At 53.7% G+C, this 27890-nt stretch overlaps 1 protein-coding gene across 1 annotated transcript; it reads left to right on the top strand.

Moving 5' to 3' along the window:
• Positions 1-13407: 13407 nt before the first annotated feature.
• On the top strand, positions 13408-26223 carry STIP1 (stress induced phosphoprotein 1; the record flags this gene model as incomplete). Its single annotated transcript, XM_084252512.1, is given in 16 exon segments — positions 13408-13686; positions 13783-13896; positions 13900-13992; positions 16398-16607; positions 17332-17473; positions 17619-17760; positions 18902-19070; positions 19825-19951; positions 20044-20146; positions 20358-20478; positions 21456-21552; positions 21694-21818; positions 24995-25031; positions 25244-25347; positions 25513-25685; positions 26027-26223. Coding segments are annotated over 16 exon segments (2109 nt in total). The 3' UTR covers positions 26100-26223.
• Positions 26224-27890: the final 1667 nt, after the last annotated feature.

Here is a 27890-nt window from a genome sequence, read left to right as displayed (position 1 = left end):
TTTTATTTTATTTTTTTTTAAGATTTTTTTTGGAGTTGTTTTTTTTTTTAAAGATTTATTTATTTATTAATACAAGCACTGGGTACAGTCAGAAGCGCGGGAGGGTGAGAGAATTCACCAGAGCCAGAGCGGGAAGCAGAGCAGGCAGAAGGACCGAAGTACACTGCTGAGGGGAGCAGCGGGCGGCAGGAGAGGTCTGCGCACCATGTGGGACCCTCCTCCGGTGGCTGGGGAGCAGCCGGGGATCGAACCGATGCTGCAGAGGCAGCCTCGGGCAGCTTCGCAACCCGGCACTCAACCCCTGCACCACTGGAGAGGCCCGCTAATAGATTTTTTTTTTTTTTTAATAGAGGCATGCTTTATTTATTTGTTTGCTGGTTTGTTTGTTTTTGTTTATACATGCACTGGGTACAGTCAGAAGCGCGGGAGGGTGAGAGAATTCACCAGAGCCAGAGCGGAGAGCAGAGCAGGCAGAAGGACCGAAGTACACTGCTGAGGGGAGCAGCGGGCGGCAGGAGAGGTCTGCGCGCCATGTGGGACCCTCCTCCGGTGGCCGGGGAGCAGCCGGGGATCGAACCGGCGCCGCAGAGGCCGTGCGCAGTTTCGCAACCCAGCGCTCAACCGCTGCGCCACCAGGGAGGCCCCCGCTAATAGATTTTAAACTACATTTTAAAGTCAAAAGAGCTGGCCCTCTCAAGCACCTTAAACTCTCAGCAGAAGAGATTCACACAAACCGCAGACCTCTCCTGCCATGCCCGCTGCTCCCCTCAGCAGTGTATTTCATAGGTCTGCCTGTTCTATTCCCCACTCTGGCTCTGGTGAGTTCTCTCAACCTCCTGCGTTTCTGACTGTACCCAGGGCTTGTATAAATAAATAAATAAATATTTAAAAAAAAAAAAAAGAGTTCATGCAAACATGTATTTTTCTTCCCTTTACATAGAATAGGCCCAACCCTCACCCTCCACCTCCAAACCCACCTTATTCTGCCCCAGTCAAACATTTTTTCCCCCCAATCAATTAAGCCACTCTTACATACTATTAAAATTCAAAACACAGTAAATTCGTTCTCAATATTCCAACACTATTTATGAACTTAGATTCATTCATACTGTTTAGTTATCTATTGACGTGTAATAAAACCACTGAAAACTGGCTGAAAATGACAGCCAGAGCTGAGCTCACAGCGGGGGCTGAGGTGAGCTGGAAGTTTGTCTGCTGGTCTGACCTGGGTCACTCGGTGGCTGCAGGGGCTCACAACCCAAAGGCGGCTCCGGGATCATCTCCTTCACGTGCTTCACGCCACTGCCACTCCGTGCTGGCCCTTGGCAGGGCCCCTGGGTCTGCTCCACACAGCCTCTCATCCTCCAACAGGCTTGACTGAGCATCTCCACGGCATGATGATCTCTAGGCCCTGCTCTAAGAGGATGCCTCGAGGCCTGACCGGAAGTCCCTCCATGGCTACCACTACATTCTGTTGCACAGAATTCACGTGGTCCTGCCTTTCAGTGCCATGTCTCAAGGCCAACCGGATTCAAGGGAGTGAAGAAGTCAATTCCACCTCAAAGTGAGAAGAGCAGACAAATCCCGTGGCACAGGACAGGCACCCAGGGGTGGGGGGCCTATTACAGCCATCTTTGCAGCAGCCTGGCAACAGGGCCGCTCATGAAAATCACAAATCAAATAGAGCAAATTGACTCAAGTATTTTAAAACCTGAGTGAAGACACAGCTATTAGCACAGTGATTACAAAACTTATTGCTAAACTGATAACAACATACTAGGTTTGCTTTGTCAGTGTCAGAGTGCAAAGGAACTCATCCTGAGCATACCTCCCGGTTCTTCTAGGCTGGCAAATTGACAAGCACCAGACAAAGTGATAAGAGAAAAAAGTTAAAAAGTTTCGTAATAACTTGTATTCCGCCTGTATACAGGGAAGAGACCCAGAGGACTCGGTTCCTGGCCACCAGGCTTCAGCTGCCATCTCACATGACAAAGGCAAGGGGGGTGGGGAGGAGGAAAAGAAGGAGGTCAGGTAAGGAGTTTACTGAGGAAGACACAACAAACAAAGGTATCCAGATTTAAGTTCTGCCTTTTCAAGGGGAGAAAAGAGTAGGTCTTTACAGGGCCTCTCTGGTGGCGCAGGGGTTAAAATCTCAGCGGCATCAAGCTATCTCCAGCCACTGTAGCCAGTGTAGCCACTGCAGCCACTGCAGCATGAGTTCAATCCCCGGCCAGGGAGCTACCCACATGGCGCAGCAGACCTCTGCTGTTTCGCCCACTGCTCCCCTCAGCAGTGTATTTCAGTAGATCTGCCTGTTCTGCTCCCCACTCTGTCTCTGGTGAATCCTCTCACCCCCTGCACCTCTGGCCTACACACCAGTTCTTGCATGAATAAATAAAAAAAAAAAGTAGGTCTTTACAGAGAGAGGTTTACATGTAAATGTCTTTTTCAAAAGCAACCTCCACATAGCTGTCAGAGCCCCTCCCAAGAAACTAGGCTTCACATAAAGACATTTGCGGGTGGCAGATTCCTTCTCCCCTACACCCACTTCCACATATTTCCAGGCTACAAAGCCACCCAGAGAGACAGATTCACCATGTTGTCTGGCTGAGCACAGTGAGGTGAGACCACTGCTGCGGGTCTTCCTGTGACAGAACAGAGATTTCACACCAGAGCAGGCCCCAGGAGACTCCCAGCTGAGCTAACGGACCCTCCAAGAGTAAACAGTCACCTCCTAAAATAACTTCAGCTAAAGACGAAGGACAGGGAGGGAAGGTCAGTTAATGGGAAGTTACCTGGCAAAGCACAGTAAACAAGGGTATGTCTAGTGTGCAGATTTAACTTGCTGTCTTCTCTGTTAAGATTCATTTGTCCTGGAACGGGAGGGAGAGACTCTTAGACTTTCTTTTATACACATAAATACCTTTTATAACACAGCAGCCTCCACCCAGCTTTCAGAGCCTGTCCTGTGAAATCATTCTTATGCAAAGGGATCTATCTGGGGGTTGAAAGTTTTGCTCCTGAAGTTGCAGGAGTGGGGGCTATTAACTGAATTTTACTGGGCTCGGACTGTTATAGGACAGGGAGAGGGGCAGCCCAAGCCCCGCAAACCTGCCTATTCTACATGGGTTCTGCCATCCGCCGCATCAACACAAAACATATGAGACTTTAATGGTCAGGAACTTTAATAAAACTAGGAAACAATACAGGTAAGGCAAAGAGTCTAGTTTCTAAATGAAGCACCCAAAGTTACCCGTCCCCTCGTGGGTAAAAGTCCATCCATATGGGATCGGCCCAGAACAAGGCCCCAAAGCCTGCTACAAGTCTAAAGCATCTTCCAGTGGGGACCCACGGAAAAGGGTCACAAACAACCGGACAAGCCCGGAAGGAAAAGAGCAAAATCAACATCAAGATAAAAGCTGCCATTGTCTCCTCCCCACAGGTCTCACCCACATCTGTGTCACCCAGTCCACGACCAAAAGACAAATGCAGTTTCTTCATATGTCTCTAGGCTCCATGCGCCTCCTCCAGGTCTCCTGGTTCCATCCGGCTTCCTTCCTCAGTCTCTTCTGCAGCTTCTTCTCTCCCTGCTCAGCTCCACCCTCCCTTGGGTGGGGCAGGGAACCTCCCCCTTTCCTGGGGACCACCCTGTTGCAGGACCAGGAGTCCCTGCGTGTTGAAGCCCTCTGTGAACTTGTCCTTTTTCTTTTCCATGTTCTTTTTGGCCTGTGTCTGTAGACTTGTTAGCTGGTTTTCCTTCTAGTAACTGACCTGGGCCTCCTCCTTCTCCTCCAGGGTGACTGACTAGGCAACTTCATGAGCCCAGTGCCCTGGGAAGGCCTAGTTCTGCATCGGCTGCGGAAACACAACCTTGAGGGTAGCAGGAGCCACCATCTGCTGGTTCATGTCATAGGGCAGGAAAATCCTTTGAGGCTTTCTGGGGTGGCCTGGCCTTCCCTGGCTTGTGGGGCAGCAGGCCTTGCTTGCTTGGTCCAACAAAAGATGCAGCCGGGGGTTCAGCAGCATTGGGGTCACAGGATGGGTTGGTTGATACTGAGCCAACAAGACGGCTCCCTGATACACAAAGAAGTAATTTTATGACACAGGCGTTTTGAGAGCAAAGGGTTTAATTTTGGAGTTGCCTGGCAAGAAGATAGGAGCCAAAGCTCAAATCTGCCTTCCCACCCAGGGGAGAGAAGGAGTTTATCCTGATCTCGGGGGATCGGGGCTGAGAACAGAGGAGTTATATTTTGCAGGCTACAAGCTGAGGGCAAAGCAATGGAGACTTGGCTACAGTTTATCGCATAGTTCATCTGTCCAAGAGAGGGGAGATCTTTCAGATGACTGGGTCTTCCTGGTGGACAGACCCCTTCCTTTCTGTCTGCGGTCCAGCCGGGCCCTTTTCTTGTCTTCTTGGTTCCATGTCAATGGACTCTTGCTTCTGGCCAACTTGAAGTTTAGTTTCTGATCAGTGACTGCACATACAGCCCGCATGACTCACAGGAGCAGCGCCACACCCCATCGCTTCTGTGAAAACAAACTCCCAAGACAGTTAACCACGCCCAGCTGACAGACCAGCCATGGTTTCAGCGTTCGTCTGCTGGTGGAGGAAGGCCAGGGACTTGACCTGGTTTGTGTAGAAATTGCCAGAAATGCTGATGCACTTGCAGCCTATAACCAATACCTTTCAGCCACCAGGTGGCCCAGGGGATGCCTCCCCGTGGAGGTCCAGCACCAGCACCTGCCCCGCCGCAGCCTTAACTGCCTGGGAAAGCCCAGTCAATTTTTGACCAGCTGCCAGAGGGCATTCCCATAAATGCTCCTTCCAAATGGTGGAGACCAAAGAGGTCACAGAGCCAAGCTCTTCATGCATAAAACAAAAGGAAAAAAATTCATCTGAGTTTCTTTTTTCCACTGACATACATGCGAACAGCCTTCGGCCTCTTGGAGTCAGACTACCTATGTGGAACATGCCACAGGGCTGGGATTACGTTGTTATTTTATGGTGTACCTCACAACACAGAAATTTCCTTCATGTTGGTAGATGGCTTAGTGCCAGTCGAACCCATTCAGTGACCCACTTGTCCTATCACTGGTGCCTTCTTGAGGTAGCAAGCATCTAAATAATTTTTGACACCTGACCTGTGCCCACCAGATTTGTGCTTTTTTTTTAAAGATTTGTTTATTTATGCATACAAGAGCTGGGATGCAGGCCAGAGATGTGGAGGGTGAGAGGATTCACCAGAGACAGAGTGGGGAGCAGAACAGGCACTGAAACGCACTGCTGAGGAGAGCAGTGGGCAAGACGGGAGGTCTGCTGCGTCATGTGGGTCAGCTCCCTGGCTGGGGATTGAACTCATGCTGCGTTGGCTGGGGTAGCCTGATAGCACTGTATCTTTAACCTCTGCGCCACCAGGGAGGCCCCTGATGCTCCCTCTTTAAGACAAGCAACACATAGCACAAAAATCAGAAAAACAAAGACCTTCTCTGTGAGGGAAATTAAGGACAAAACCCTTAAAAACCCAAGAATGAGGCCTCCCTGGTGGCACAGCTGTTGAGCGCTGGGTTGCGAAACTGCCAGCAGCCTCTGCAGCACCGGTTCGATCCCCGGCTGCTCCCCAGCCACCGGAGGAGGGTCCCACATGGCGCGCAGACCTCTCCTGCCGCCCGCTGCTCCCCTCAGCAGTGTACTTCGGTCCTTCTGCCTGCTCTGCTCCCCACTCTGGCTCTGGTGAATTCTCTCACTCTCCCGCGCTTCTGACTATACCCAGTGCATGTATAAATAAATAAATAGATAAATAGATTAAAAAAAAAAAAACCAAGAATACTCAAAATCAAGAGTTATTCTACCCCAGAACTAGTTCCACTAAAATTCTTCCTGCCAATTTTATAATATAGAAAGGTGGAAAAATCCCATCATTTCTCCCTGTGACCAGATCCCACGGATGGAGATCCAGGAAGCTGGTTTGGTTAAAAAGAAAATGTTTACCTCTGTAAGCTTTTTGTCAGAAGTCACAAGATCTCTTCCACGGTGGAAGTTCAGGAGCAAGAGGCGTCAGCCATGAAGTGGACAACTGTGAAACCATTTTTTTTAAAAGATTTATTTATGCATAAAAGAACTGGGGTACAGGCCAGAGGTGTTGGGGGTGGTGGTGAGAGGATTTACCAGGGCCAGAGAGGGGAACAGGACAGATTGACTGAAATACACTGCTGAGGGGAGCAGCGGGTGAGTCAGGAGAGGTCTCCCACACCATGTGGGTTGCTCCCTGGCGGGGCATCAAACTCATGCTGCAGAGGCTGTGGACAGTTTCATAGGTTGCTTCTTAACCCCTTGTGCCACCAGGAAGGTCCTAAAGCCATTTTTTAAAAGGAGGCAGGGAGCCATTCCTGGACATTCCATCACCTGTCTGACTTGAACTGGGGCAAAGACCTTTGGCCTGGACCAGAAGCAATTGTTTTAAGAACCCATCAAACAAATAATTCTGAAAAAACTGATGACTATGAACCTGTAGTTTGAGGGTAAAATAAGTTCCCTTTCATCTGTTCTAGAGAATCAGTAACCACTGATGTATAACCAAGAATAGTTGAAGTAAGCTTATTACGACTACTCAACTCTTTCCTTTACCCACTGCCTCATCTTCCTCTTTCCCCCTCCTTGGGCTCTAAGGCTGAGTTTTCTACCTGAATCCTCCATGTACCCAAATTGTCACTTGTTGATTTCCACAAAGGCGTGCCCTGCCTTTATTACTCGGCTCCTGAATTTCTAGGTTGACAAGGCAATGTGTTATTCCATCTCTGATAGCACATTGGGGAGGGGGGAAGAGAGAAAAAGATTCCCTTTCCCTTCTTGATTTTCTAGGCTGTCAGATTAACATCAAACAGATTGACAAAAGGAAAAAACCAAAAGGGTTTAACAATAACATATACCTCCCGGGTAAAAACTGACTGTAGAGGCAGGACTGGACACAGTGCAGGTTTTCTGATCCCATGCAGACCGGGTAAAGGAGAAGTCAGAGTCCTTAGTGGGTTTTTGCAGGTCTTTTATTGGGGTTCACCAGGCATATGGCAGGCAGGGGTGTTGGCTGGGGGGCTGGGAGGCTGGCAGGCCTCCCAGCCCCCAGCAAGTCTTTACTCTATCTGGGCTCTCTGGAGTTCGTTCTGCTGCTTCTCGCCTTCTCTTTTGGCTTCTACTGCTGCTACTGGTGCTGCTGCTACTGGTGCTGCTGCTGGTGTCCCTGTGACGCCGCCCTTAAAAGCCCAGTCTTAGCCCAGGTGAATCCCATCTACCTAGGCCCACAGCCTATTCCAGGTGCCCGCCATCAGGCATGCATTCAGGACAAGGATCCATCATCTATCCTGATGGCGGAAGGGCAGAAAAGCCTGACATTTTCTTTACCCTACAGTCCACCCCCTCAGGGTTTTCTGCCATACAGTCTATACATATATATATACAATTTTCTAAGCAAACAAACTATGTAGCCATGGCCCACAAAAGCAAATACATCAAATATAACAAAATACAACAAAATACAACAGAACACAAATAAGTCCAGGCAGGGCACCAACCAAGTGCAAAAGACAATTATTGGTACCAGCAGATGAGCCACCAAATCTGCTGCCGAAGGCACTGCTCATACGAGGGAGGGGAATCACTCACGGCATCTACTATAACACACCAGGAGCCGTCAGGCTTCCTGGCCTTCTCGGCTGTAGTCTCGGCTACAAGGCACACACAGCATCCACCCCCAGGATGCACTAGCTCTGGGATTGGCAATTTTATTCTGTTGGGGGTAATCGCCAACCCTCAGGGTTTCTGTCTGCAGTCGCTCCAACACTCGGCCTTCATGGCCACCCATGCGACTCGCAGACCCCTGCACTCAAGCCAACCCACTGCACAAGCACATGGGTCGGGGATCAAAACTCTACATTTGACTTGGGCTCCACCCCAAGCCACGTTCCCCACCCGTCCCCCAAGGACAGGTTCCTCAGCTCCTCACCCTCGCTCAAGAATGAGCAGGGCATCACCCACAGGTGATTTTACGAGACTCACAGTTCTTCAGCATACCCAGGCTGCTTAACAGCCGCTCAGGGCTTCTCAACTTACATCAGTACCAGCTTTTGCTTTCTTAGTTGGTTTTTCTCCTCCACCTGGCTGCTGGGCATGCACAGGCTGCTTTTGGCCATCTAGGCCCACTGGCCACCCCTAGATTCCCATCTCCTGGGGTTTACAAACAAAACTGTTCCACCCCCAGGGTCCCAAAACATATCAACCTGCAAGGTCCTCCGCCTTCTGGCGGGATTGTCAGTCCAAGTCCATCAGTCCATCAGTTCAAGTCCATTGGCCTCTCCCTGCGTCAGCAACGGCCTGCTGCCTCAGGGGTCATTGGCTGGTCCTTTCCGGTGTTGTTGGCTGGTCCTTTTGGGCGTCTCCTTCACGCCAGGTCTCATCCTGTAGCTCGTGGGCGTTGTCCACCTTCTGTGCCGCCATGGCGCCTCCAGCGTCCTTACAGGCAAACAGTCTGTTCTCCTTAGTCCCTCCAGGTCTTCGGAGGGCTCCAATACCCGTCTGCATGGATCTTGCCAACTTACGCCAATTGTAAGGGCCGGACTGGGCACAGTGCAGGTTTTCTGATCCCATGCAGACCAGGTAAAGGAGGCGTCAGAGTCCTCAGTAGTTTTGCAGGTTTTTTTTATTTGGGGTTCACCAGGCATATGGCAGGCAGGGGTGCTGGCTGGGGGGCTGGGAGGTTGACAGGCCTCCCAGCCCCCAGCAAGTCTTCACTCTATCTGGGCTCTCTGGAGTTGGTTCTGCTGCTTCTCGCCTTCTCTTTCGGCTTCATACTGCTGCTGCTGCTGCTGGCGTCCCCGTGACGCCGCCCTTAAAAAAGCACAGTCTTAACTCAGCTGAATCCCATCTACCTATGCCCACAGCCTATTCCAGGTGCCCGCCATCAGGCATGCATTCAGGACAAGGATCCATCATCTATCCTGATGGCGGAAGGGCAGAAAAGCCTGACATTTTCTTTACCCTACAGAGGGGAAGGTCAGATACGGAGGCTACCAGGAAAGGGACAGGAAAGAAGGCTTAAGAAGCGGCCTTCTCCATTGGTGAGTGCAGGGTGAGTGATTATCAGGCTTTTCTGCCTCCCGCCATCAGGAGGGATGATGGATCCCTGCGGTCCCGAGTGCATGCCTGATGGCGGCACCTGGAGCAGGGTGTGGGTGTAGGTAGATGGGATTCACCTGGGCTAAGACTGGGCTTTTAAGGGCGGCGTCTCGGGGACGCCAGCAGAAGCAGAACAAGAACGAACGGAAGAACAGAACCACCAGAGAAGGCCGGAGAGCCCAGAAAGAGTGAAAACTTGCTGGGGGCTGGGAGGCCTGCCAGCCTCCCGGGCCCCCAGGACCCCTGCCAGCCGTGTGCCTGGTAAATCCCAGTAAAAGCCTGAAAAGCCACTGAGGCCTCCAGGACTCTCTTCTCCTTTACCCCGCCTGCTCGGATCATAGAGAACCTGCCCTGCGTCATTCCCGCCATTACAGCGAGAGTGGAAGAGATTTGGTCTTACAGGTTCAGCCAAGGAAACACCTTTGCAGATGATTTTTGTTTATGCACGTGTAGTGTAAGGTAAAGAGTATCAGGCTTTTCTGCGCTCCCGCCATTAGGATAGATGACAGAACCTTGTGGTCTCAAATGCATGCCTGATGGCGGCCACCTGGAGCACGGTGTGGGCATATGTAAATGGGATTCACCTGGGCTAAGACTGGGCTTATAAGGGCGACGTCACGGAGACGCCAGCAGGAGCAGAGAAGCCGAGGGAAGCAGAACGAAGAAGCCGAGCAGAACCACGAGAGGAGCAGAGCAGCAGAGACCACCAGAGAACGCCAGAGAACCCAGAGTGAAGACCTGCCAGCCTCTCAGCCCCCTGGCACCCCTTGCCAGCTGTGTACCTGGTAAATCCCAATAAAAGCCTTAAAAGCCACTGAGGGCTCCAGGGCTCCCCCCTCCTTTACCTTGTCTGCATAGAATCACAGAAAACCTGCCCCGTGTCCTCCTGCCCCTTACAGCACGTAAATACCTCCCCCCAGCTTTCAGAGCCCCATGAAATAATCCATATGCCAGAGACATATTTTAGGATGGTAGAATTTTGTTCCCCTGCAGTGGTATTTGCTGGTGGACTGGATGCCAGGTGTTTAAGGAGAGAAGATGCCTCCAAATTTTCAGCCTGAAGCGATCCAAGGTGAGGACGCTCATGAGAGGGAAGTTGAGGAGGGCCAGCTCAGGAGCTCGGATTGGAGCACGCTGAAAAGCCCACCAGCCATCCCAGTGGAGGCATCACGGAGGCACGTGGGCAGACAAGTCTGGATCTGGGTAAGGTGATGAGGGCTGAGGATAGATATGGGGGTGTTGCTCCACTGGTATTTATAGCCACGAGACTGGCTTCGCTCACCCTGGGAGGGGGCGTGGGTAGCAAGGCCCCGGACTGGGCTCTAGGGCGCTCTGATGAATAATAATCAGGTAATAATTACCATTGTTTCAGTCCTTGAAGCATCTGGCACAGTGCCCGGCTCTCTGTTCAAGTTCACTGAATTAAACAGAACTTAACGGCATTTTATTACCCCCCACGCTTCCCCCGCTGGTCAGGATTCAGATTCTCCGCAAGATAGCTGCGAGTCAGACCCACGCAGGCAAGTGAGGAATGAAAACATCCTATCGGAATCTCTCAGAACTTTAAAACGGGACTTCATTCTCACCTGAGGAAGGAAACTCAGATGGTCTAAATTCCCACGCCGACAGTGACTGTTCCCATAAAAACAGAACTTCCAGAGTCCTGGGCTGCCACCCGCCCCTGGCCCACTCACTCCCGTGCTGAGCGTCCTTGACTCCAGCTGCTTTTTGTTTTTTTCCTGATACGGGGAGAACTTTGAAATTGGGCGTTTGCTCTGCAAAGAATCTGGTCCCCAACGCTGACCTCTTCCGGTCTCGCCTTGGTTGCATGAGTGATGGTCTAAGAATGAGGTGATGCCAAACAGCCTTGTCCTCTGGTTCCCCACTTGAGAGCAGCGGCACTGAAATAGCAACATGAATCACACGAAGCGGCACGCAGTGGGTACAGGACCCGTCTGCCACTCCTTTTTGGGTGCCAGAGACCTGAGGAAGGCCCATTTTAAAATGGAAAGGACCCAAGCAGAGATGTTAGAGGAGGTTGCTTGAAGTCACACAGTTGAGGAGTTTGAGTGTCAAGTCTCTCCCACTAGAAAAGATCCAGGGATGCAGAGGTGTCTGTGGGCCTCCATGCTCGCTGCTGAGCCCCGGTACCAGAGCACAAAGTAGGATAAAAAGGTGAATGGGAGGCCTCCCTGGTGGTGCAAGGGGTTAAGACGCAACCTATGAAGCTGTCTGCAGCCACCGCAGCACGAGTTCGATCCCTGGCCAGGGAGCTACCCACACGGCGCAGCAGACCTCCTGACTCGCCCGCTGCTCCCCTCAGCACCATATTTCAGTCAGTCTGCCTGTTCTGATCCCCACTCTGTCTCTGGTGAATCCTCTCACCCCCACAACTCTGGCCTGTACCCCAGTTCTTGTATGCATAAATAAATCACTCTAAAAAAAAGGTGAGTGGGAGAGAGGGCCAGGTCACGCAGAGGGAGGAGTAGGAAAGCTGGGAGAGGCGGCGGGCAAGATGCTGGAAGGTCTCAAAGGCTACCGGAGACAGGAAGAGCAGAGGGACTGGCAAGGTCCGGCGGCGTGGAGACAGCGGCAGAAGGTCCAGTGGCCAGATTTAAATTCAACAGGTGGACAGAGGCCAAAGCCTGAGTCAGCTCCTTCCTTCCTGCTCTGCGTCCAGTGCATCAACTTCTCCAAAATGTACCTGGAATGCTCTTCTCATCCCTCCTCTGCAGTCACCCTGGCCCTGGCACCCGCATGCTCCTCCTGGACTACAGAGGGCTCCTTGCTTTCGCCCTCACTCTCTTCACATGTGGGAGCCAGAGGGATCCTGATGCCAGCAGGTTCCAAAGGTCCCTCTCCCAGCCCGGCCGGCGTCCTGTCACCCTGCTGTAGCCACTTGGGCCATGCCAGGGGCCTTTGCTGTTCCTTGACTGCCAGGCTCTTCTCCAGATTTTCCATGAACACTCCCTCGCTCTTCTAGCTTCCCTCTGAGGTTTGCCTGCACCCCCTTTGACAGTACCACACCCCCAGTGCTCCTTGAACCCAGTTTTCCTCTCTGCCCTGAAGCAGCTATCCTGCTACGGCCCTTAGTCTCCCTGAGCCGCAGTGCTAAGGGAACTGATCTGTCAAGCTCCCTGCACTTTTCTGTGTCCCCAACATACACACAGGGCCTCGGGAACCTGATGGGGATGTGCCGCTGATGCTTAAACTTGGGGTGGGGCAAGGGCTGCCCCCTGCTGTGAAAGAAGCCAGAGACACTAGTCAACTAGTCAGCTGGCTGCGGAGCGGGTTGCCAAGGACCCCGCACAGCGCGGCAGCCTAGGGGACGGGTTAGCCGTGAGCCACGGGGGGGGGGGGGGGGGGGGGGTCCCGGCAAGCCCAGAGAGCAGGGACCAGCCCAGATGTCCCTGGGGCTGGAGTTTGGTGCTGAAGGTGAAGGACAGCGAAGAAAAGGCGGGAAAGTAGGCCCGCCCACCAGACACGCCAAGGGGCCTGAAGCCGCCTGCGCTTCTCGCCAGGGACGGGGGTGCCGAGCACGCGCTCTGGCAGGGGCTTGGCTTGCGGGGTCCAGACCGCGGGAGGGGGGCCGGAGACGAGTCACTGGCATGGAGCGGGCTCCCCGAACCCTAGGGGGGTGCTGTTAGCCCGCGAGCGGAGGGAAGGGTCCCGCAGGGCCAAGGCGCCCCCCGGAGTCCTCGAACTCGTGAAGGGCGCCTTTGTTGGGGAGCCGCACACGGACGGGTGCAGACGGGAACCCGGCGCTGTCACCCCGCAGGCTCCTCTCCCGCGGCGGCGCCCCGCGCCCCCCAGGAGCCGGCCGGCCTCCGCCCTCGCGCGGGGCCAGGGCCGTCCAGCCCGCCGCTCGCCAGAGGGTGGTCGGGCGCCGGGTGGGGGTCCCCGGAATAACGGGCCCCGCGCCAGCTCGCCGCGGCGCGGGCAGGGGCCCCCACGGCGCCAGTGGCCGAGCCTCTACCCGGGGGCTCGGAGAGGGGGCGCGTCCCCGCGGCCGGGCGAGACCCCGCGCCCTCCTGCCCGGACCCGGCGCCGTCCCCGCGCGCGGCCCCTCCGGCACCCACCGCGCGACAGCGGGCGGCGGGGACGCGCCGGGGAGCGCGCCCGAGCCCGCGGGGCCGTCCCCCCTCCATCTGGGAGCCCCGAGCCCCCGCGAAGGGCCGGGGGGTCAGTGAAGGGCCCTGGCGCTGGCGGGAGCCGGCCCGGCGGAGCCGCCGCGGTTGGGGATGACTCGGGCCTCGGGTTCCCACAAAGCACCGCCGGGCGGAATCCCCCAGCCCGCTGAAGGGCAGCCGTTTAAACCTATCAGCGCGAAGTGTTGGCAGCGCTCACCCAATCGAAATGTTCTTCAATCTGAAGGCGGTTCCGTCCGGGACTCCTTCAGCCCAATGGGAGAGGTGGAAATTTCCAGAAAGAACAGGACCAATGGGCGCGGCCAGCGCGGCTACGATGGACAGACCAAAAGACCAATTACTATCTCAGAAGTTTGCCCCGCCCTTCCAATAGTAGGGCCTGGGCTGGGCGGGGCTTGAGGGGAGAGCCCAATCCTGAGGCGCGGAGGAGGCAGGGCTGCGGGATTACGCGGCACTGCCCAATGAGAGGGAAGCAGAGATGATGGGCTAGGCTTCAAGCCAATAGTGGGGAAGTACAGGGAGCCCCCTAGAGGAGGGCGACCAGTGAGCAGGCGAGGAAGGGGCGGGATCCCGGGGTCCCGGTAGCTTCTAGTAGGTTCCAGAAGGCGGCGCGTGCGGTTGGGAACGCGGAGAGGACGGAGTCGATTCAACGCGGTTCCGGGCCCGGCTATGGAGCAGGTGAGGGGGGAGGGGCGGGCTGAGGCGTGGGGCCCGGGGCCGCGGGGACCGGGCGAGGCCGGGCCGCGGGCGGAGGGGCGGGGCGGGCCGATCGGGCGGCGCGGGCCGCGCTGCGGCGGAGGCGAGGCGTGAGGGCCGCGGCGGGCGGGGGGCGGGGAGCGAGGCCCGGCCGCGGGCCCGGCGCGGAGGGTCGGCGGCGGCGCCGGCTCGGCCTGCGTCCGGCTGCGGGCGGCGAGCGCCGGCGGCCTCCGGGCGACTCCGGCCGGCGGGGGGCGGGGGCGGCGGGGGGCGCGGGAGCGCGGCGGGACGGGGTCCTGCCGGGCGGGGCGAGCTCCGAGGCCCGGCAGAGGCCGCCGGGACTTGGCCGCAGTTAACTTGGCGGAGCGCGGGGGCCGGGCCGCGGCCGCGCCGGGAGTCGCTGCGGGACGCGGCGGCCACGGCGGAAACGCGGTGCCCGCGGCCGCGGGGTCGGGCGGGAGGCGCCGCCGAGCGCGGGCCGGGCGGCGCGTCCATCCGTCCCCGGGCTGGGGCGGCAGCCGCGCGCCCCCCTCGTCCGTCCCGGAGGGGCTGCGCGCCCGCGATGCCGGCGTCGCGGCGGGCGGGGCCCCCGAAAGGCCGGCTCCTCGCCGCGGGGGGCAGGAGTCGCCCTGACACGTGAGGGGGGAGCGGGGAGAAGTACGTTGTCGGCCCCCGCGCGCCTTTGCGGGGAAGGGGCTGGGCTGGAAGGGGCTTCTGGGCGCGCTCGGCGACTTGGTTGGATCCTGCCGGGCCTGGAGGTTGGAAGGGGCTGCGAGGGGGTTTGCTCGTGGGGCGCATCGTCGACTGTAAAGAGAAGCAAGAGAAAACAGCTCCTTTTGGGGTCCTATCTGCAAGCTGAACCCCTGCGCTCCGGAACAGCCGGGGCCCGTTTTAGCTAGTTTTGGCGCTGCTTTGGCAAATTAAGAGGGCTTGTCCCGTGGAAATGGAGAGGCGGGCAGCTCTGGCTGGTCCTCGGGAGCGTTACAGCGTGTCTGGGATTACACTGGCTGTGCCATGGGGGGCGGGGGGGTTGTGCAATGTTAGCAAAATACCGAAAAAAACTTTTCTGAACCCGCGCTGCCTGACGGGCGGTGCGTGCAGGTAGAGGGTAGGCGGCTGATGGAAGCTGGGGCTGCGTGTGGACGGTGACAGCTTTGCACACGGGCTGGCGCCGCTCAGCTCCAGGTGTGAGAACCGACTGTCTGAAGATAAACCTGCCACTTCTCTAGCTCTTGCTTTCAGTTTTCCACTTTGGGATCCATGTTTCGGTTTGAGGAGATATTCACGGTGGACAGATAAGTGTGTCCAAAGTGGTAGATCAAAAAATAAGTAACCTTCCAAATACATTGCATGGCGACGCTTTCTGCACGGGGCCCCATACCTCCGCATAGGGAAACTACGGTGGGCAGGCCCTGCCGCCTGGCGCCTTCTACTCCTCTCAAAGTCCAGGTCATGGCCTGTTACAGGGCAGTACTCGGTTTGGAAAATGTATTTTGTTGTCAGCTTCCTCTTGGTACTAGTGAGAGTTGAGTGTGGATTTTTGCCTGTGGCCTCCACCTAAGATTACTCCCTTGTTCAAGGTGCAGCCTTCCCTCTTCCAGGCTGTCTCTGTCATGCTTGACCGAGGAAGTGTTCCCCATTGGTGTGCCTCAGGGTTCCAAAATACTTTCTTTCACGAGAATTCTTTCTTGTGTAGGTATACTGGGCATGGTAGAGGCAACGGAAGTGCGGCTTAGTGTGACTTGAATGATACAACTTGATCTCTCAGAATGGGTTCACATTTTTAAAACAACTTTTGAGGTGTCTCCTTCCTCTGTGGGGCATCCTGATTAGGACAACCCCTTTCATTAGGACCCTCTGCTATAGCCCAGCCCAGGATAACCTACCACGTTGTGACGAGTCACCACACCTGTGACTGGAAATAGATTCTTCTCTGGTCAAACAAGCATGTGGCTGCTCTTGAGGAACCCATCCCAAAGCCTCCGGGGGCTAGACCACCTATCAGCGCACACTCACACTGCCCTCCCAATTGCCTCTTCCTGTGAGGAGGAACTAGTTTATCATCTGAACTCTGCAAATCTGTGGCAAATGAATTCTTCCATGAAAGGAACTCTTTAAGTATCTCCTTGATGGCTGGAATTCTTGCCAGTCCACATAGGCGCCTGTGGAGTGCAAAGTCAGGCTTCGTGTTTCTGGTCATTTCATTTTGTCCCTGCTGGTTCCCAGAGGTATGGGAAATACAAGTGAATTGTGCTGTGATTTCTGTCTCAGGATCTCTAAAGTAACCCACTTGTTGATAGCTGCAGGGAAGAATGAGTGTTACCTAAAATCTTGGGATGGAAGCAGCATACTGTGGAGAGATGCTTTATTGGCTTTTCCCTTTGTAGGTAAATGAGCTGAAAGAGAAGGGCAATAAGGCCCTGAGTGCTGGTAACATTGACGATGCGCTGAAGTGCTACTCAGAAGCCATTAAGTTAGATCCCCAGAACCACGTGCTCTACAGCAATCGCTCCGCGGCCTATGCCAAGAAGGGGGACTACCAGCGGGCTTATGAGGATGGGTGCAAGACCGTCGACTTAAAGCCTGACTGGGGCAAGGTGAGCTGTGGGTAAGCAGGGGCTCTTCAGACCTGCAGAAATGTCTTGTACTTACTCAGTGATCCATGTGCCAGGCAGCATCCCAGCTAGCAAGTCCAAGGAGTGTACGAAATGGAAGGTTTTCATAGTCAGGAGTTAGCTAGGATATGACAAGAGAGCTGATTCCACAGTAAAAGCCACCTCCCCTTAGCAGACGGCCAGGGTAGCCTGTCACAAGGCACTGCTGCACTTGCTAGTGCTGGCCAAGAAATTCCAGATTGGTTAGTTTAAAATTCCACCTTCGGGAGAGGCTGAGGTGAGTTAGGTCGGCATTGAGCCTTGGTGGGGCATGGTGTAAGCCCTTCCATTTGTTTCAGTTACTGCTTTCCCCTTTTGATGAGACTCTGGGCCTAACAGAGATTGGATCAAAACTTAAGGCACCAGCACCACTCCCCGCAACTGCATGTCATTGCCTTGCCCACTTGACTGATAGTTCATCATGCGCCCTTTCATCCTCCCTCTTTGAGTTTGCTCCTCAGAGAAGTTACATTTTCATCAAATCTTGTATGGAGTCCATTGTAAGACATAGTTTATGTATTGTTAGTCTCAGTATTATGCCTTAATCTTCTATTTGAGCACCATGTGAATCGCCATTTTATGAGATGTAAAGTAAGTTCTTTTGAGTTTATCTTCTAGACTTACCTTTTGTTGTTCTTTCTTTTCTGTCTGTCTTTGCTGCTTTAAGGGCTATTCGAGAAAAGCAGCAGCTCTTGAGTTCTTAAACCGATTTGAGGAAGCCAAGCGAACCTATGAGGAAGGTTTAAAGCATGAAGCCAGTAACCCTCAACTCAAAGAAGGTTTACAGAACATGGAGGCCCGGTTGGCAGGTAAGCACCATCTATTCTGTTCTTTTGTTTGTTACTTTTTACAAGGGATTCATTTTGAGGGGTCCCTCCACACCCTGACATTGTGTGGGCTGTGGAGCATAGCGACTTGAGTAACTCAAATTCTGCTTTTCTCTGCTTGGAACAGAGAGGAAATTCATGAACCCTTTCAACATGCCCAATCTGTATCAGAAGTTGGAGAATGATCCCAGGACTAAAGTGCTGCTTGCTGACCCAACCTACCGGGAGCTGATCGAGCAGCTACGAAACAAGCCGTCTGACCTGGGCACGTAAGTCACGCAGTGCGGGTTTGTCTCTAGAGAGGGACTTAAACGCTGGACTTTCTTCCTGCGGTCCTGTGGCAAGGGACTCCGTGGTTCAGACTGCGGGGTTTCTGTCTTGGCTTTTTCTCCACGGAACAGTGAGGGATATTTCCAGAAAGGGCACTGCTTTTCCTGTTCTGACCTAGCACCAACTCTCCAAGTGCACGGGGGGCCCCGCTGTGTCTGCTACTATTGTGGAGTGGGAACTCCGGGTTGGGAACGATGTCAGTTGTGAAGGTGTGTCCTAGATCTTGTGCTGCTGCTGTGACTTTGAATTCCTCTGGCTGTGGAGCTCAGATGAAGCATTCCTACAACCCTCACCTCTGCTGGCCTCAGGAAATAAGAGGGGGCCTCCCCGGTGGCGCAGGCGGTTGAGTGCAGCGCTGTGAAGCTGTCTGCAGCCACTGCAGTGCCGGTTAGATCGCCGCCGGCCGCAGAGCAACCCACATGGCATGGCAGACCTCTCCTGTCTGGCCCGTTGCTCCCCTCAGCAGTGTATTTCAGTCACTCTGCCTGTTCTGTTCCCCACTCTGTCTCTGGTGAATCCTTACCCCCCACACCTCTGACCTGTACCCCAGTTCTCTCTCTCTCTCTCTCTCTCTCTCTCTCTCTTTTTAAGATTTATTTATTTATTTATACAAGCACTGGGCACAGTCAGAAGTGCGGGAGGGTAAGAGAATTCACAGAGCCAGAGTGGGGTTCAGAACAGGCAGACTGATGAAGTACACTGCTGAGGGGAGTAGCGGGCGCGGCAGGAGAGGTCTACGTGCCATGAGGGACCCTTGCTCGGCGGCCAAGGATCGAACTGGTGCCGCAGCCCAGTGCTCAACCGCTGCGCCACTGGGGAGGCCCCTGTACCCAGGTTCTTGTATAAATAAATCTTATTTTTGAAAAAGAAGAAGAAAAAGAAGTAAGAGGGACTCTGTTACCTCATATTAGTTGGAATTTTGAGGATTTGCACATTCCCCAGTGGTAACTCAGGGGTAGCGCAGACTCTAACAATGTTGCTAGGTGAGAAGCTCTCATACATGGCAGCCTGCACTTCAGCAGTAAATGAGGATTTAAGTCAGCTGTGGCATAGAAGAATCGTTTTTCTTCCCTGATACAGGAAACTGCAAGACCCCCGGATCATGACTACTCTCAGCGTCTTGCTGGGCGTGGACCTGGGCAGTATGGATGAGGAGGAAGAAGTCGCCACACCTCCACCCCCACCTCCTCCCAAAAAGGAGACCAAGCCAGAACCAATGGAAGAAGATCTTCCAGAGAATAAGAAACAGGTCTTGCCCTTTTTTTCCCTCTTGCAAGTAGTATGTGTTTATAACCAGCCTTGGTCAGCCAGAAACGGGTATGTCAGACAGCAACAGCTGTGGGCGTTGTGATTAATTTGAGTGCTCAGTGGGCGCTAACCTCATTGTTAATTGAAACAGTCAAGTTGTGTTCAAAGGTCCACTTCACAAGTGAGATTCATAGGAGTCACAGACCACCGAGATCTCTGAGACTTCTTCCCTAATCTCCCTGCCCCCGGGATTCTGCTAATGCACACAGCTATTGGTCAGCATGAACCAGTAAAGTAGTGAGTGGCCTTATCCTTGCTGTGATCCAGAAGAATCTGCCTTGGTCCTTAGCTTCTGCTTCCTGGTTGGACTGCTGTGTCGTCATTGAAAGTTGTCCCCTTAGCACCACTTCATCCACAGCAGGAGCCACAGGCCCAAATTGTTTTTGTATCCCTTCTTGTAAATGGAAACATCAGATTATTGCCAAATTCAGCACCTTGAAATGGTGCTGAGTGTTAGTTGTTCAGGGTGGCTCTGAACTGAAAAAGGCCAGGCCATGTGTAGGGTGCTGAAGACTCTAACAGCTGGTACCTCACCATTTAAATGAACGGGTTGGTGATGCAGAGGCCTGTGGGTGTGGAGAACTTGACTACGATGCGTTGGTTGCACGTTGCTATTCAGTACCGTGACTGTCCCTGACTCTCACTCTTGCTGGGTTGGATTTGCTCAGTACTCACTCCTTCCAAACCTCTTCTAGGCACTGAAAGAGAAGGAGCTAGGAAACGATGCTTACAAGAAGAAAGACTTCGACACAGCTTTGAAGCATTACGACAGAGCCAGAGGCCTGGACCCCACCAACATGACCTACATAACCAATCAAGCAGGTGGGGCCCAGGACAGGGCTGGGGTAGGTGGTCCTAGGGGACCCTCAGCAGGGTGTGGGCTTGACTTCCTTTTTAACTGTTCTTGCTGGCAGCGGTGTACTTTGAAAAGGGTGACTATGGTAAATGCCGGGAGCTTTGTGAGAAGGCCATCGAAGTGGGGAGAGAAAACCGAGAAGACTATCGCCAGATTGCCAAGTATGTACCATCTTCTGGATTCCTCGGGTGGCGTGGAGGGCTCGATGTTCACGACTTGGGTTTCCCTGCATGGGGTGGGGGGTGGCCGGCTAAGGGCCCGGGCACAGGATGTTGGCGGTCCTGTGGTCTGGGCTGCTTTCTGCAGCAGGTGCCTTCCTTCTACCTGCTCACCTGGTCCATGCTCTGTTCTTTTCTCTTTCGTCTCTGTCAGAGCTTACGCTCGAATTGGCAACTCCTACTTCAAAGAAGAACAGTATAAGGATGCCATCCATTTCTACAACAAGTCCCTGGCTGAGCACCGAACCCCAGATGTGCTTAAGAAATGCCAGCAGGTGAGTGGAGAGAGAAGTAGTTCTGTTATTAATGTTGAATTATTGTTTATTACGGTCGGTATCTAATTATGAACCTTGACTTTAAGTCACGTACATGGTCATGTTATGTGACGCCACCAGTCACTTCATGGTGATAATCCCATAGGGAAAGTGATGAGTCAAGATTCCGACCAGTCATTCAGTCAGCTGCTGACTCGTGCCTCCTGCCCACGTAAGCTTGCCTGTACCAAGGGGTTTGGCACCACTCGTTACTTCACGTAGCCATCGCCTCTGTTTTTATGAGGTGTAGAAAACAAAAATTCATCTTGCCAGATTTTCCCCTTGAAAATTACAATCCAATGAGACGTCGGGAGGGCCTAGGTCCGTGCGCGGCTCCCTTCCTCCGGCCTGAGCCCCAGAGTCAGCTCCCCTTTCTTGCCCAGCGCCCCCAGGCTGCTCCCAGGGCTCATGTTCTGGGTAGTTAGTCTGCTTGACTTGGAGTCGGTGAAAAGTGAAGGGAATTTGTACTGGACAATTAGGAAGCTATCTGAGTGACCTTGGATAATATAAGACACTCGCCAACTCATCAATAAAATTAACTAGATTTTCTCAAAAAAAAAAAAAAAAGAAAGAAAATTACAATCTAGGGCCTTCTCGGTGGCGCAGGCAGTTGAGCACTGTGCTGTGAAGCTGTCTGTAGCCTCTGCAGTGCCCGTTCGATCCCCGCTGGCTGCAGGGATGCCAACATGATGCGGCAGACCTCGCCTGTCTCGCCTGCTGCTCCCATCAGCAATGTATTTCATCAGTCTACCTGTTCTGTTCCCCGCTCTGTCTCTGGTGAATCCGCTCACCCTCTCGTACATCTGGCCTGTACCCTGGTTCTTGTATAAGTAGATAAATCTTTTTAACAAAGAAAATTACAATCCAATTAGGGCTTATTTGAAGGCTAATGTTTACGAGAGTTTTAGACAACTATTTCAAGAATCACTTTTTCTTAGGCAGAGAAAATCCTGAAGGAGCAGGAGCGGCTGGCCTACATAAACCCTGACCTGGCTTTGGAGGAGAAAAACAAAGGCAACGAGTGTTTTCAGAAAGGTACCTGCAGCTTGGAGAATGGACTTGCGGCGGGAGGGTTGTAGCTGTGTGTCTGGGCCTCGGCCGATGGCAGGCCAGCAGCTCCCACGTGGGAGAGGGTGGCCTTCTGCTTTTTTGAAAGGCTTTCTCTTCCTTACCTAGGGGACTATCCCCAGGCCATGAAGCATTATACAGAAGCCATCAAGCGGAACCCAAGAGACGCCAAATTGTACAGCAATCGTGCCGCCTGCTACACCAAACTCCTGGAGTTTCAGCTGGCGCTTAAGGTGGGAATGGATGAAGCAGCGGGAGTGCTGGTGTCTCTTCATGTTTTCAACATGACATCTCATTTTAGATTCAGGGTGGCAACGCGTGTGGTTTGTGAAATACGGGACCTATGCGCCCCGGGTCCTGGCCTTTAGAGCGGGAAGTAGTGGTTGGGAGTACTCTGGACTGGGGTTCCTATTGCCTGCCCATCACCCTTTCACCTTTTTTTTTGTTGTTGTTGTTTTTAATATTTATGCATATCAGAACTGGTGTGGGAGGTGAGAGGATTCACGAGAGACAGAGTGGGGAACAGAACAGGCAGATAAAAGGAAGTACACTGCTGAGAGGAGCAGCTGGCAAGGCAGGAGAGGTCTGCTGCGCCATGTGGGTTGCTCCCTGGCTGGCTGGGGAAAGAACTCGTGCTCCTGAGGCTGCAAACAGACAGATTCATAGTGCTGGGCTTAACCCCTTGCGCCACCAGGGAGGCCTGTTTTTAACATCGTAAGTGTCCAGGTTGTTCGCATTGAGTCCATTTGTATTTTTGTGCAGCCACCCCCATTGTCCATCTCCAGAACATTCCATCTTCTTGAGCCGAAACTGCACACTTCAAGCACTAACTCCCTCTCATTCCCTGTCCCCCACCCCTGAACCCTACCATTCTGCTTTATCCGTGCATCGATCAGTCCTCGGTTCTCGTGTGAGTGGAACCATACCACCTTGTTCTGCTTGTGTCTGGTTGATTTCACTTAGCATATTGTGTAGGGGGATCACGTAGTAGCGCCGAGCAGGATTCCCTTAGTTGTTGGTGCCCTTCTTCCTTCGGCGGTGGCCATTGGGTGGTTGGTGCCTTTTGGTTGTGGTGGATGATGCTGCTGGAGACGCAGGTATGCGGTGCTGTTCAGTGCCGAGTTTCCATTAGTTTGGGTGCTGTTGCATGGCAGGGGCAGTGCTGGACCGGAAAGGGGTTTTGTGTGTCAATTTGGGGGATCTGCTTCTTGTACCTGGTAGCAGTACCTGCCCTTCCTCACCCAGTGTTTAGCTCAGCTGAGTGGGTCTGCTGTCCTCAGTCGCATCAGAGGATGTGATCAAAAATGATGATGCCCAACCTTGAAGGAATCGCTCCTACTATTCTCTTGGATACCAGCCTGTCTGTGCCCCTGTTGGCCGTATTTTAACTGTTCTCTAGGAGACAGTCTGGGCCATTCTGTGGAAAGGTGACACAATGTTAGCAGAGACATTAACCTGAGTCTGTTGGGTTTTGTTTGCTGCCACTGGGTCTGTCTTCCGGGTCTGTGTGGGGCTCCCTGTCACAGCCCTTCCCGGCCCTGCCCCCAGGAAAGAAGGAACAGGTGGCTTCTGGTCTTTTTTTTTTTTTTAAAGATTTATTTATTTTTATTTTATGCATGCACTGGGTACAGTCAGAAGCATGGGAGGGTGAGAGAATTCACCAGAGCCAGAGCGGGGAGCAGAGCAGGCAGAAGGACCGAAGTACACTGCTGAGGGGAGCAGCGGGCGGCAGGAGAGGTCTGCACGCCATGTGGAACCCTCCTCTGGTGGCCGGGGAGCAGCTGGGGATCAAACCGGCGCTGCAGAGGCTGTGGGCAGCTTCGCAACCCAGCGCTCAACCGCTGCGCCACCGGGGAGGCCCCGGCTTCTGGTCTTAAGCTTCTTGATGGACACACTGGAATGTGGCTCAGGTGTGCAGAAGGTACAGGCATTCCTTGCCTTGTAGTTCTCTATTTTGAAACTATTTCAAACCAAACGGAGAAAGCTGTGTATTTCCTTTTATTTCTCATATCTTTTTTTTTTTTTTAAAGATTTATTTATTTATTTATTTATACAAGCACTGGGTACAGTCAGAAGCGCAGGAGGGTGAGAGAATTCACCAGAGGCAGAACAGGCAGAAAGACTGAAGTACACTGCTGAGGGAAGCAGCGGGCGGCAGGAGAGGTCTGCGCGCCATGTGGGACCCTCACCGGCGGCCAGGGATCGAGGCGGCGCTATAGAGGCTGCGGGCAGCTTTGCAGCCAAGCGTTCAGCCACTGCGCCACCAGGGGAGGCCCCTATTTCTCATGTGTTTTTAACACTAGGTATCAGTGCATTTTTCCTGAATTATTTGTGAAAGGAAATGATGTATTTACATTTTGATCCTTTATCTCTAAGTTCTTGAATATTCATCTCCTGAAATGACTCCTGATCCCATCACGATATTCTTAGTCTCTAATAATAGTGAAACTGAGACCGTTATGCCATCTGTTACATATCTATGTTCAGATTTCCCATTTGTCAAAAAACGTGTTTCAAAGCTGTCAATATCAAGGTCCATGCATTTCATCTGACTTTCATGTCGTCTTTAGTTTCTCAAATTAGAAATTTCTTTACCTTCTGGGTTTTTTGTGAATAGCAGCCTTTTGAAGAGTTCAGGCTCTTAACTTGTGTGGGTTGGACCCTCCAGGTGGTGTTTAGCTTGTCCTCTGCCCTCCCCCTGCTGTGTCCACTCTTAATTCCAGCCACCAGAATTAGCAGAAGCACTGGGGGGCAAAAGGGCCTCCCTAGTGGTGCCAGGGGTTAAGTCTCAGCACTATGAAGCTGTCCACAGCCACTGCAGCATGAGTTCAATTCCTGGCCAGGGAGAAACCCACATGGCGTAGCAGACCTCTCCTGTCTCGCCCACTGCTCCCCTCAGCAGTGTATTTCAGTAGATCCCCGCCTTTTCTGCTCCCCACTCTGTCTCTGATGAATCCTCTCACCCACCATAACTCTGGCCTACACCCCAGCTCTTGTATCCATAAATAAATAAATGTTTGGGGGCAGGGAAGAATCTAACTCCACCTGGGGCCATTACAGAATCATCTCTTATTTTTTTTTAAGGATTTGTTTATGCATGTAAGAATGGGGATGTGTGTGTGGGGTGGGGGACAGTGAGGATTCACCAGGGACAGATTAGGAAGCAGAACAGGCATATCTACTGAGGGGAGCAGCGGGTGAGCCAGGAGAGGTCTGCTGTGGCATGTGGGTAGCTCCCTGGCCAGGGATCGAAGTTGTGCTGCAGGGGCTGTGGATAGCTTCATAGTGCTGAGACTTAACCCCTTGCACCACCAGGGAGGCCCAGAGTTAGATTCTTTGCACCTGATGACCATTGTGCCCTACGGTACCTCATCTGGGATGAGCCTAATCCCTCTTGTCTCCTTCCTAGGACTGCGAGGAATGTATCCAGCTAGAGCCGACCTTCAGTAAGTGCCTTTCCACTGCTTCCCACATCCTTTGAGTCTGGCCAAAAGATTGAGGGAGAGGGCAGGTGCTTTGGTCTGCCCGTATGTCTGTGGGGGCCTGACACTGAGGACCCAGCACCAGCGGGCACTGAAGGGTGTTGAGATGACGAGGTGGAAGCAGCAGCCTTTGGAGCTGCGCTTGGGGTAACGCCCGCCTCTGATTCTGCCCCCAGTCAAGGGCTACACAAGGAAAGCAGCTGCCCTGGAGGCCATGAAGGACTACACGAAATCCATGGATGTCTACCAGAAGGCACTCGACCTGGACTCCAACTGTAAGGTGGGCTGGCTTCGGCCTTCAGTGAGCTTTTCCTGCCTCCATGTCTCCCCTGGGTCTTTGTGTCCTTCCTCGCACCTGTTGCTCACCCTTCCCAGTGATCTTGTTATCTTGGACTTGCTGGGCCAGGGAGTTGCTCACTGCCCTGGGGGTTTTGCTGCAATGCAGGAGGCGGCCGAGGGCTACCAGCGCTGCATGATGGCCCAGTACAACCGGCACGATAGCCCTGAGGATGTGAAGCGACGCGCCATGGCTGACCCCGAGGTGCAGCAGATAATGAGTGACCCGGCCATGCGGCTCATTCTGGAACAGATGCAGAAGGACCCCCAGGCACTCAGCGAGTGAGTAGAGTAGGGGAGCGGGGGCTTGGAGGAAAGGGGAGAGTGGCATTTGGTGGGGAGCTGCAAGAGCCTTGTGGGTGTGTTAGTTGTGGCTGCGTTGGCGGGTCATTCAGAAAGAGCAGCTTTGCTGGGAGAACGGTCTCCACTGAAGGCCGTGCCTGTGGGCTGTGCGCAGTGGGGCTGGCAGTGTGCAGGCTGGGTAGCAGAGAAGGCCCAGACAGTTCTCAACCGCCGTGTGCTGGTGCCTTCCAGGGGGCTCCCGTTAGGTGTTGCTCTGAGAGCGCGGAACTTTTTTAAGGTGTTAAGTGTCATTTCAAATAACTTTGCCTTTTCTTTATTAGACACTTAAAGAACCCCGTAATAGCACAGAAGATCCAGAAGCTGATGGATGTGGGTCTGATCGCTATTCGGTGATGACTTGCTCATCACCCCCTTCCCTTCACCCTCGTGTGGAAAGAGGAGCTGGGACCGCGGCGAGCAGCACAGAGCAGAAGGGAGAGAGGGGAAAAGCCAACACTTATCTCTATATTTATACAGACCTATGTGGAAGAATCAGAGACTTGTACTCACGTTATTCGTACAGCCGCTGCCTCTGGGCCTCCCAGCACACGCATGGTCTCTTCCGCCGCCCTTGAGTTCTGTGTCCCCTTCCCTCTCAGTCGCTGTCTCAGCTGCTCTCCCATAGTCGGTTATTTTTTATTTGGGCAGTGGGCATGTATGGGGAGGGGAGGGTGTCTTCCCAACCTTAGGTCCCACCTGTCTTCACCTTGTTAACTCCGCGTCTCCAATAAAACAAGCCAGTCGGGCGTGGTTCTACGTTGCTATGTCCTTGTGATTGTTTTTTTCCCCCAAAAGACTAACGCGACGGGGTTGGAAGAGGGGTGGCTGAATTAACTAGGCTGGCAACCAGGGCCTGTCACTTTCTGGATGTGTTTGCCCTTCTGATGGGATGTCCTGTGGCCAGGGCTTAGCTCCTTGCTGCTGCCAAGCAGTCACTAGGTGGCGCCATCACCCAGTGGAGAGCTGGGAAGGATGGGGGCTTCCCCCTACCTAGCAGCACCCACTTGTGCTCAGGTGATTCCCCTGCCTTCCGGGCTCCACACTTACCAAAACCACACCTGCTGCATGCAGAGAACACGGTCCCCGCCACAAACCAAGCATGGTGCCCACTGGAGTGGTGCCCCGGAGCTCCTGGAGGGGAGATGTCAGCTGCTGTTTCCATTTTCAAAGAATTTGCTGCTCTTGAAGCTTAAAGCTGTAGCTGTGCTTACCCTTTCCCATGGTTGCAACAAGCTTCAAAACCCTTTCCTTGAACTGGGGATCACACTTCCTCATTTTGGGCAACAGTGTGGCTCTCGACTAGGAAGCCACTGCACTTCCTGCTGCCCCCACTTTGCAGAAGCTTGCGTTCCCCTGGGAATCCCCAGCAGGCCCTCTTCCCCCAACCCAGCCCCCAGGGCAAGCTGCACACCTTTGGCGCTGCTGTCCCAGGCTCCATTTCCTCCAGCCCCAAATTCCCTCTGGAGAGGCCAAGTTCCTGCTGGGAGCTGGCAGAGCACAAGCGACCTCACTGTTGCAGCTCACATCCCAGTGCAGGTGGCAGGCAGGGACCCTCCAAGGTGACACTGGAATAGTAAGTGTGAGCCTTGGTGCTGGGGAGGTGCTTTGCAGGTGGAGGGGGAGGCTTGAGGTTTGAGGCTTTGAGACCTGGAGGTGCAGGACAGAGATGTCTGTGGATAATCAGGGGCCAGTTTCTGTTCAATATTTCCCTGGGCAGCTCTTAGGATTGACAAGCTTGGAAACAGAGGTACTTACTAGGGCCAGAAGAGACACCAGCCTTCAAGGGGCCACTTGGTGGTGATGGGATAGCCCAGACTCCCGGTGCCTCGACCTGCCGGCTTCCTGGGCCTCCTGGACCCGAACCTCCTGCCCAAAGGCCCGTCCATAGCACACATGGGGATGGGATATGGCTTCCCGCAGAGGTCCCAGTCCTGAGCCAATTTCTCTAGCTGAGCCCAGCTTCCCTCCAAATAAAGGGATCCTTCGGGTGGCATAGGGTCCCCAAGCCATGGCCTCCTCCCTGGCTTCCTGCGTGCACTGAGAGGAAGGCCCCACTGGAACCCACAAGCACTCTGGCAGTTTGCGCCCTGCCCACAGCCAACCCACCCTGGGGTGGGGCTAAGCCCGCGTGATAAAGCGCAAGGG

The sequence above is a fragment of the Talpa europaea genome, assembly GCF_964194135.1.
Source record: "Talpa europaea genome assembly, chromosome: 1".
Taxonomy (NCBI): Eukaryota; Metazoa; Chordata; class Mammalia; order Eulipotyphla; family Talpidae; genus Talpa; species Talpa europaea.
This window is presented reverse-complemented; position numbering and strand designations above follow the sequence as displayed.